General features: G+C 44.1%; 1 protein-coding gene across 1 annotated transcript; it reads right to left on the minus strand.

Moving 5' to 3' along the window:
* Positions 1–345: 345 nt before the first annotated feature.
* On the minus strand, positions 346–6,703 carry GIMAP4 (GTPase, IMAP family member 4). Its single transcript, XM_061198157.1, has 4 exons — positions 6,623–6,703; positions 4,872–4,970; positions 3,737–3,790; positions 346–1,271 (listed from the first exon to the last, which is right to left on the minus strand). Exons 3-4 carry the CDS (start codon positions 3,774–3,776, stop codon positions 346–348), a joined length of 966 nt encoding a protein of 321 aa, XP_061054140.1. The 5' UTR covers positions 3,777–3,790; positions 4,872–4,970; positions 6,623–6,703.
* Positions 6,704–10,358: the final 3,655 nt, after the last annotated feature.

Consider the following 10,358-nt stretch of genomic DNA (forward strand, 5'->3'; position numbering starts at 1 on the left):
ACCTAAGAAGAATCTAGAGGAGAAACGTTTACTAGGGATAAGCAGAGAAAGCTTGGGGTCATCTTCTTTGGTCTCCTGCATTCCTTCTCTCTGTGTCTCTGAGAAAGAATTCACCAGTTAGGGAGCATCAATACATTGTGCTTTGGAGTTGCACAGATTGAGAACTTGTCCCTCCCCTGTTAAATCAATCAAACATATACCAATTGCCAACAGTGAACTTTACTCTCCTTAGTCCTGAGAGTCTGAGAGACAGAAAAATCAGAATGCTCTGACTTATACGGGGCAGGGCCAGCTGAACATATGCAGGAAGTACAGACACATTTTCCTGAAGTTTAATCTTAATGTTTAATCCTCAAACAGAGAGAAAACAAAGGAAACAATCTTCAACAAGTCTAAGATGAATTCAGCTATCCCGCTCTGATTCTCAACTTCGTCTCTGGCGTTTTGCTGCCTTGTAGCACAGAGAGCCTCCCTTTCTGCCAATTCCCTCCTCATGTGCATCGCTTGCTTTTGCTGTTCTAGTTCATCCTCCAGCATTCTGATTTTCTCTTCGTACTCCTGTCTTATCTGCGCTTTCTGTCTCTCTAGCTCTGCTCTGCAATTTTCTTGTATCACTCGGATTTGTTTCTGAATCTCCTCCTCAGCCTTTTGGTACATGTTGTTCGTGAAGCATCTGCCTTTGCACTCTGCGACCACGCGCTGGACCAGGACCAGCAGCTGCTCCCTCTGGTCCTCCTGCGCAGCTCCTGCCGCCCTGTTGTTGAACACACAGTAGCGATCTCCGAACATGCCCATCAGCTCTTGAATGCCTTCTGGAGCTTCCTTTAAGTAGTCACGGAAATCGATGCCTTCCAAGTCATCTTTCCGGGTGAATAAGAGAATCATGTGTCTCTTAGCTCTCTCGCCAAACATTTTCAGGATCTTTTCCGTGGCTCTGCGGTCTTCCGGCGTGTAACGGCCCAGTGGGATGACGAGGAGCAGAGCATGAGGCCCTGGCGAGGTCAGGGCCATGCAGCGAGCAATCTCCTTGCAAGTGTCAGCATCCTGTACCTCTGTGTCAAAGATGCCAGGTGTATCCACCACGACAACCTCCCTCCCCTTCCAGGTGCTGTTTCCTTTCTTACAGGACCTGGTGATGGATACTGCGGAAAAGCCAGAAGGAAACATTTTGTTTCCGAGGATGCTGTTTCCTGTTGCACTTTTTCCTGCTCCAGTCTTACCCACTAAGACGAGTCTCAGTTGTGAATCTCTGGGCTCTTGCTTTCCAAGCCCTGGCACAACAGGAAACAAAAGTCGTAGTGTTAGAAGGAACTTCAACTGTCTCCCCTGCAAGTCCCCTGCCCACTGGTGCCTTTCTCTGTTGCCTGCTAGGGTCCTCTGCACTCAAGGGATGTCTATAGAAAGCCCTCTGGGCTCGTGCTCCTCTTGCAGTATTTGAGGACCGCCCAGGTACTTTTCAGCATCCCCTTGCGCTTCTTACTGTGACCTTGTGTAGGTAAGTAGCCCACAGAGGAGGAAACAAAATGGTTAAGAAGAGAACTCTGAGCTGCTACTGGTAGCTGGTCCTCATAAGATAACATAGGAAGTAACACAAAATTGACGTTGCATATTTTACTTCCTAGGAAAATTCAAAGTTAATATCAGAGCAGCAGAGCACAGCAACTGAAACCTTAAGTTACAAATCAAATCATCTAATAGCTCTTCCTGAGTTTGTATTCAGCAAGTCTCTGCATATCTCTTTAATGTGCCTATAAAGTCAAAGTCTGCCCGATTTGTTAGGCATAGATCCGGGACCGGCGGGAAGACAACTGGCAATCACGTTTGAGAGCCTGTTTTCCCGAGAAGACAGACCCTGCCAGCCGGCCCTTGAATGTAAGACTGATTCCTGCATGAGGAATCCTGTGTTATAACTACCTATTTCTGCTTTGAGACAATGCATACATTATCCCACTTACAATCTTATAGACACTGTTACAAACTCCAATTAGTTTTCAGAGCTATCATCCCCAAAACCAAGAGCCAACTAAACGGTTGATGCTTTAGTTCCTCAGGCTAAAAATCTAGGCATCACCCTTGACTCCTCTCTTTCCCCTTCTTTCCATATCCAGCCCATCAGCTGGTTCTCTTGGCTCCAAATCTGTTCGCTTCTCTCTATTTTGAAGATCATCATACTAGCCCAAGTTACATCCCCATCCATGCCTCAGTAGTCTCCTAACTGGTCTCTCTACTTCTGCTTTGGCCCTTTCAGTCTATTCTGTAAAGTGGAATAATCTTTTAAAAATATCATTCAAACAGAAGAGGGAAATTGCAGAACCTCCCACTCTGGCTTCCACAAAATCTGTAGTTCATCCCCATCTCCCACACACTTTATGGTGAAGCTTTTGCTGATCCCTGGATCCCTAAGGCAGAGTTTCTCACATTTGATAACCAGAATCCTGGGGTGAAAGAAGTAAATTTCCCAAAGCTGAGAACACTGGATACAGGATGGCTAAGATTACCTAAGGAAAAATGTGGATGGGAGTTCAGACTACTATTTAGTTAGCATCACAATGGAAGATTCCAACCTAAGGATATCCTGAGGGCATTGGTTGACCTTAGAGACAGGGAGTAGGAAAATCATGGCTGGCGAGATAAAAAGGCACCAAAGGCCAGTGCCAACACTGCAACAATTGGCCAATGTTGACAGCAAATGGATGGCAATCTACGATAGATGGCAAACACAGCCATGAAGTATTCCCTCTCTGTACTCATGCCTCTTGGGAATGTGGATTTGCAGCTACTCTCATCAAGATGCTGAGTCCGTTTCTCCAACCCTTGAATCTGACTGGGCTATGTGGCTTGCTTTGGACAGCAAGATCGTGAAAACATGATCAAGCAGAGACTCCAAAAGTGCTGACTTATTGTAGTTTGCCTTCTCTTTCTGCTTTTCGGAACCTTACAACTGCCCTGGACTAGCCTACTGGATGAGGGACACGAGGGCCTGTTATCCCTGTCCCCCGGGACTGCCCAAGAGCTTGCTGACTGCCAGACGTGTCTATGAGGCTAGCCGAGATTATCCAGTTGCATCCTGAACCACCAGCCTACCACACATGCATGAGTGAGTCTGGCTGAGATTAGCCAAGTTGATCCAGACCCAAAGACTGCCCAACTGACCCACAAAACCAAGAGCCAACTAAACGGTTGATGTTTTAGGCTCCTAAATTGTGTGCTGGTTTGCTAAACCAGCAAAAGCTCAAACGATATAATCAATTTCTATGGATAAGGGAGTAGAGGGAGGGTTATGTGAGGAACGGGGTGATCAGTCTGTTGAATTTGTTGGTTATAGTGAGGCCACCAGCAGCAGGGAGATTAGGGACCTGAATGAGGAATTGATTACGCCCACGTTCCTCCTTCCCAATCCTCTCTTGGGCTGAAGAGAGGGGCAGAGAAACAACCAGGGAGGCTACAACCCGCTGTTCTGGTGTGTCCACGCTGTAGGAAGTAGCACATAAGAAACCTCATCAAGCTCATATCAATCAGGAGATTCTAACTCTCTTCCTCTTAGCTGTTAAGCTACATCACAAGGAGAAGGCGTAGAGGGTCGAGAGAAATGAGAGAGCAGAGTAAATGAAGGGAAAATAAGAAATGTGGTTGAAAATGTTTTGCTCTTGCGCAGATGGGGACTGACTGACAGGACAGGAGAGCCCCGGCCCTCCTCCCCCAAGCCTGGCCTGCCTAGCCCCGAGCAGCCTCTCACCGTGGTTGGTCCTGGAGTTGCTGGGGTAATGGGCCGCCATTGTAGTTTGAATTCCTGGAAATAAAGAAAAATAACTATGTCATTTCAGGGAAATGGAGAGTAACTGGAAACTGGAAATGTCAACCTCATGTAACCAACAGTTTCTTTTTTTTTCATAAACTTGCTTGCTACTCGATTTCTCTTCCTCTATTTCCCAATACTTCTCCATTCTCTGTTTTCAGTCTCATTTTCAGATTGTTCGTTTTTCTTTACAGAAATGTAAGTGCTTCAGGGTCTTCCTTGGCACTGGTTCTGGGTGCCCTTCCCCACTCTATTCAGTGAATTATTGCTTTGAATGCCATTTATATGTAGCCTGCAGCCTAGACCCTTCTCAGAGTTCCAAATTTTAAATCCCATTCAACTTCTCCAGTTGGCAATTTTATGGGCATCTCACACAGAACTCAGACAAAATGGAACCCTTGACCTCCATCCCCAGCCTGGTCCCCATTTCAGTAAAGGGCACCACCAAATGGCTCACACAGAATCTTGGGGTCCTCCACAACGCTTCTTTCCTCACTTGCTCATCAGTCTGTCACCAAATCCTATTGATTTTACTTCCAAAAAATACAAAATTCTCCATTTCTCCCCATCTCCATGTTAATCCAACCCACTGTCATTTGATTGCAATGTAATAGGCTCCCAACTGATATTGCATCTTCAATCCTTTCTCCACTCAATAATCAGATGACTTTTTAATACTGAAATTTGATTTTTTTTCCTTGTTTAAATTCCCTAATGGATTCCTTTTGCTTTTTATTGTTCAAATAGTTGAAAACCCTTGGAATGGTCCAAAAGGCCCTGCATGCTCAATTACTCTCTCTCTCTCTTTCAAAAGGCTTGAACCATACTGGCCTCCTCAATGTCCTCTGAATCCTCTAAGCTCCCTCCAGCTCCTAGACCCTTGGGGAATATTTCCCCTTCCCTGGAGCATTCCCACACCCATCCAATGCCCAGCTCATTTCTTCTCAGCCCTGAGGCTTCAGTGTTCTGTTATTTCTCCAGAGAGGGCTTCTCCACCCCCATCACCAACCAACAAATTAGCTCTGGTGTGGAGTTTGTGCTAGCCACACTCCAAGAGTTTCTATAGAATACGTACCACAATAGGAAGTTGTTCGTCTGATTTTTTTACTGTCTCCTCGTAGACTGTAAGCTTTGTGATGGTGAACCGTCTGTGTCTTGTGTGCCCCGTTATTCCCTAGGGACAAGCACAATATTGGACAAAGCATGGATCTCAATAAATATTTGTAAATAAATGAATTGATTAAAAAAAATCCCCCGATTCTTGCCTCCTGTCTGATTGAGCTTTATGTCCAGCCCAATCCGGCTTGTGAAAAAGATGATCATTTCCTTATTTTTTTTAAATTAATTAATTTATTTTTTGGCTGCATTGGGTCTTCATTGCTGTGCGCAGGGTTTCTCTAGTTGTGGCAAGTGGGGGCTACTCTTCACTGCAGTGTGCGGGCTTCTCATTGCAGGGGCTTCGCTTGTTGCGGATCACAGGCTCTAGGCACACGTGCTGCAGTAGTTGTGGCACATGGGCTCAGTAGTTGTGGCTCATGGGCTCTAGAGCTCAGGCTTTGTAGTGGTGGCACACGGGCTTAGTTGCCCCATGGCCTGTGGGATCTTTGCGGACCAGGGATAGAACCTGTGTCCCCTGCATTGGCAGGAAGATTCTTAACCACTGTGCCACCAGGGAAGTCCCCTATCCTTTCCGTATTAACAACACCTAGCGTCCTTGAAACACGGTAATATGTTTTAAAGGTTTTCTTTCATTGCTACCTACTAACGTTGGGCAACGGAGAAACCCATTTGAAGAACTCTTAGCAGATCAGATTTTAAGTAGGACAGGCTGAAATGCTAGTTGTTAAAGAAAGCCTATCTGATAGGAAGCCAACAAATACAAATTTCAAACACTGTTAGAAAGACAGGCACTTCTTTTGAAAGTGGATTAGGAATAAGGAGTAGAAAGCAGCTTCTTGTAAACTGGGAGGAAAAATCACAGAATTTTTAAAAATCAGCTTTGGTCACAAAGTTGATGTTGGTGATTGATTTTAGGAGAAGGAGTAAGATACCAGAAATAGGAAAGTAAAAGGTTTGGGGTGTTTCCATTCAGTCTGTGGACTTTCTCTTCAGCATTCTTTAATGCTCTTCTGTTTCTCCTAATTCTGATGTAAAACCAGAGGACTGAACGTCCCTCCATACTGACACTGGATGGCTGAATTCTCCTCCTACTGCCTAAGGAAGAAGCATCCATTGATCCCCAGCTTCTCCTGAACTGTAGACAGTAACATGGGTTGGCATCTCCCTCCTCCTATCTCCTAAAAGTTCCCCTTCCCCATCTCTGGGTGAAGCCCACGACGGGACTGTTCCTGAGAAGGCAGGTCCAAAGGGGCAGCTCTGAGCAGATCATTAACTGGGTAACAGAGTCTCTGACCCTGACCGTGTGCTGGCTTTGTGACACGGGGCTGCTGAACTGCGTCTCCTACATCTCCTAGTGCTCTTTTCACCACCAGCTCCCCACACAGCTAATTCTGTCTGCTCAGCCAACACAAACCCTGAAAGCTTCAACTTTACTTATAAATTCTATCAATGGTGAAAACAATCATTTATTCCTACAAGTATCCTCTGAGCAGTGACTGCTGAAAGAGTTATCAATTTGTAGGACTCAAAACAGATTACCGCCTAAAATCAGCAAAGACAGGAAACAGGAACCAATGAGAAATATATTCTGAGAGCAAGTTTGCAGGGAGTTTTAAGATATAGATCCAGAAGAGAAGTCCCCCCTCCACCAAATCACACATTTCCCTCCCTCTCTTCCCACTCCCACAAACACCCCTATTCCCTTACCTAAAAAAAATCTGGGTCCTGCTCCTTTCTCCAACTTTGAAAGCAATGCTAAACCAGGAGGCGACACTAAGCTATCAGAAGGAAGAGGAGAGAGGAAGTGAGGGGAGGAGCTGTCCAAACTTGCTTATGCAAGAGACCTGCCCACCTTATCACCTAGCAGTGCCAGAACTTTCTGCAATGATGAGATTGTTTTATGTGGTTCAGCGTGGTAGCCCTGAGCCACATGGGCTACTGAGCTCATGAAATGTGATGAGTGTGATTGAAGAATTGAATTTTTAATTTTATTCCATTTTGATTAATTTAAAGTTAAATAGTCACATCTGCATAGTTGCTACCATATCAGACCACGCAAAGACTTTATGGGGAGGGACGAAATGTGGGTCATGCCGTGAAGTTTGAGAAAAAACTACTGGGTCAAAACCAGAGAGTTGCCGCTCAGAGTGTAGCCAAGATGGTGGAGTAGGAAAACCCTGAGCTCACCTCTTCCTATGGGCACACCAAAATTACAGGTATTTAGAAAACAATTATGACCTGAAAACTAGTAGAAAAGATTTCCCACAACTATAGATATAAAGAAGGAACCACAAGACAGATAGGAAGGGGTATAGTCAAGGCCCACACCCCTAGGTAGATGACACATAAATGGGAAGATAATTGCAATTACAAAGGTTCTCCCCAAGGAGCAAGGGGTCTGGGCCCCACTTCAGGCTCCCCAGTCTGGGGGATCCTGCACCAGAAAGAGGAGCCCTCAAAATATCTGACGTTTATGGCCAGAGGGGCTTGCACATGGGAGAGCAAGAAGGCTGTGGGAAACAGAGACCCCATTTTTAAAGGGCACGGACAAAATCTCCATGCTCTGAGACCCAGCATAGAAGCAGTAATTTGAAAGGAGCCTGGGGCAGACTCACTGGCTGATCCTGGAGAGCCTCCCAGAGAGGCAGGAGGCAAGGAGGACTCCCCTAGTGACATAGACTCTGGCAGCAGCTGTTTTGGGGAGTTCATTCTATGACAAGGACACCTCTCATAGAATGGAGTCTTCTCCATTCTTGGAGACTTCCCTCTAGCCTATTCCTGCCAGGGGCTTACCTGCCCACCAGCCAATTGGCACCAGTCCCAGAGCCTCCCAAGCCAAACAGCCAGCCATGAGAGGACTCAATGCCACTCACCAGGAAACTGGCACCAGCCCTGCGCACTCTGGACCCTGCAGGCAGCCACCCCAAACCTGGACCCACCCACCAGTGGGCCAGCACCAGCCCTGGAACACCACAGGTCCCACAGCCAGCTGCACCGAATCCCAGCCCCACGCAGCAGCAGGCCAGCAGCCAGAGCACAAGCCAGGGCCTGGCAGCCAACTGGGCCAGAAAAACCTACAAAGAATGCTCTACCCAGTAAGGCTCTCGTTCAGATTTAATGGAGAGGTCAAAAGCTTTACAGACAAGTAAAAGGTAAAAGAGTTCAGCACCACCAAACCAGCTTTATAACAAATGTTAAAGGAACTTCTCTAGGAGAAAAAGAAAAAGCCACCAGTGGAAACCAGAAAATTACAAAACGGAAAAAGCTCATTGGTAAAGGCAAACATAAAGGTGAGAAATCATCTACGCACAAAGGTAGTAGGAAGGTTAAAAGAGAAGAGCAGTAAAATAATTTATATCCACAATAAGCACTTAAGGGACACACAAAGCAATTAGATGTAAAAGATGATATCAAAAACAGTAATGAGAGGAGGAGAGTACAAAAGCAGGGATTTAAAAATGCATTTGAAATTAAGAGATCAGCAACTTAAAACAATCATATATATATACACCTCATGGCAACCACAAACCAAATATCTATTATAGATACACAGACACACACACAAACACACACACACACACACACACACACAAGGAAAAAGGAAAAGAGAAAAAAGAAAAAGGAATCCAAACATAACACTAAAGATAGTAATCAAATCACAAGAGAAGAGACAAAAGAAAAAGAAATTTATAAAAACACCTATAAAAACAACCCACAAACAATTAACAAAATGGCAATCAGAACATACATATCAATAATTACCTTAAATGTAAATGGACTCAATGCTCCCATCAAAAGACACAGAGTGGCTGAATGGATACAAAAACAAGACCCATATATATACTGTCTACAAGAGACTCATGTCAGATCTAAGGACACACACCAGCTAAAAGTGAGATGATGGAGTCCCTCCCATCAGGAAGCTTGCACAAGCCTCTTAGATAGCCTCATCCACCAAAGGGCAGACAACAGAAGCAAGAAGAACTAAAATCCTGCAGCCTGGGAACGAAAACCACAATCACAGAAAGATAGACAAAATGAAAAGGCAGAGGACTATGTCCCAGATGAAGGAACAAGATAAAACCCGAGAAAAATAATTAAATGAAGTGGAGATATGCAACTTTCCAGAAAAAGAATTCAGAATAATGATAGTGAAGATGATCAAGGACCTCAGAAAAAGAAAGGAGGCAAGGATTGAGAAATTGCAAGAAATGTTTAACAAAGACTTAGAAGAACTAAAGAACAAACAGAGATGAACAATACAATAACTGAAATGAAAAATACACTAGAAGGAATCAATAGCAGAATAAATGAGGCACAATGGATAAATGACCTGGAAGACAAAATGGTGGAAATCATTGCTGCAGAACAGAATAAAGAAAAAACAAAGAAAAGAAATGAAGATGGCCTAAGAGACCTCTGGAATAATATTAAATGTGCCAACATTTGCATTACTGGGGCCCCGGAAGGAGAAGACACAGAGAAAGGATCCAAGAACATATTTGAAGAGATTATAATGGAAAAGTTCCTTAACATGGGAAAGGAAATAGCCAGCCAAGTCCAGGAAGCACAGAGAGTCCCAGGCAGGATGAACACAAGGAGAAACATGCAGAGACACATAGTCACCAAACTGACAAAAATTAAAGACAAAGAAAAATTATTAAAAGCAACAAGGGAAAAATGACAAATAACATACAAGGGAACTCCCATAAGGTTAACAGCTGATTTCTCAGCAGAAACTCTACAAGCCAGAGGGGAGTGGCACGATATATTTAAAGTGATGAACGGGAAGAAACTACAACCAAGAATACTCTACCCAGCGAGGATCTCATTCAGATTTGAAGGAGAAATCAGAAGGTTTACAGACAAGCAAAAGCTAAGAGAATTCAGCACCACCAAACCAGCTCTACAGCAAATGCTAAAGGAACTTCTCTAAGTGGGAAACACAAGAGAAGAAAAGGACCTACAAAAACAAACCGAAAACAATTAAGAAAATGGTAATAGGAACATACGTATTGATAATTACCTTAAATGTGAATGGATTAAATGCTCCAACCAAAAGACACAGACTGGATGAATGGATACAAAAACAAGACCCCTATATATGCTGTCTACAAGAGACCCACTTCAGACCTAGGGACACATACAGACTGAAAGTGAGGGGATGGAGAAAGATACTCCATGCGAATGGAAATCAAAAGAAAGCTGGAGTAGCAATACTCATATCAGATAAAATAGACTTTGAAATAAAGTATGTTACAAGAGACAAGGAAGGACACTACACAATGATCAAGGGATCAATCCAAGAAGAAGATATAACAATTATAAATATGTATGAACCCAACATAGGAGCACCTCAATACATACGGCAAATGCTAACAGCTATAAAAGAGAAAATCGACAGTAACACAATAATAGTGGGGGACTTTAACACCTCATTTAC

The sequence above is a fragment of the Eubalaena glacialis genome, chromosome 8, assembly GCF_028564815.1.
Source record: "Eubalaena glacialis isolate mEubGla1 chromosome 8, mEubGla1.1.hap2.+ XY, whole genome shotgun sequence".
Lineage (NCBI taxonomy): Eukaryota > Metazoa > Chordata > Mammalia > Artiodactyla > Balaenidae > Eubalaena > Eubalaena glacialis.

Bases quoted from the DNA above. Each gene is read 5' to 3' on its own strand.
- GIMAP4 (XM_061198157.1), bottom strand. From the start codon at position 3,776: ATGGCGGCCCATTACCCCAGCAACTCCAGGACCAACCACG. The intron at 1,272-3,736 runs GTGAGAGGCTGC...CTGTTGTGCCAG, and splicing joins CAACTCCAGGACCAACCACG to GGCTTGGAAAGCAAGAGCCC.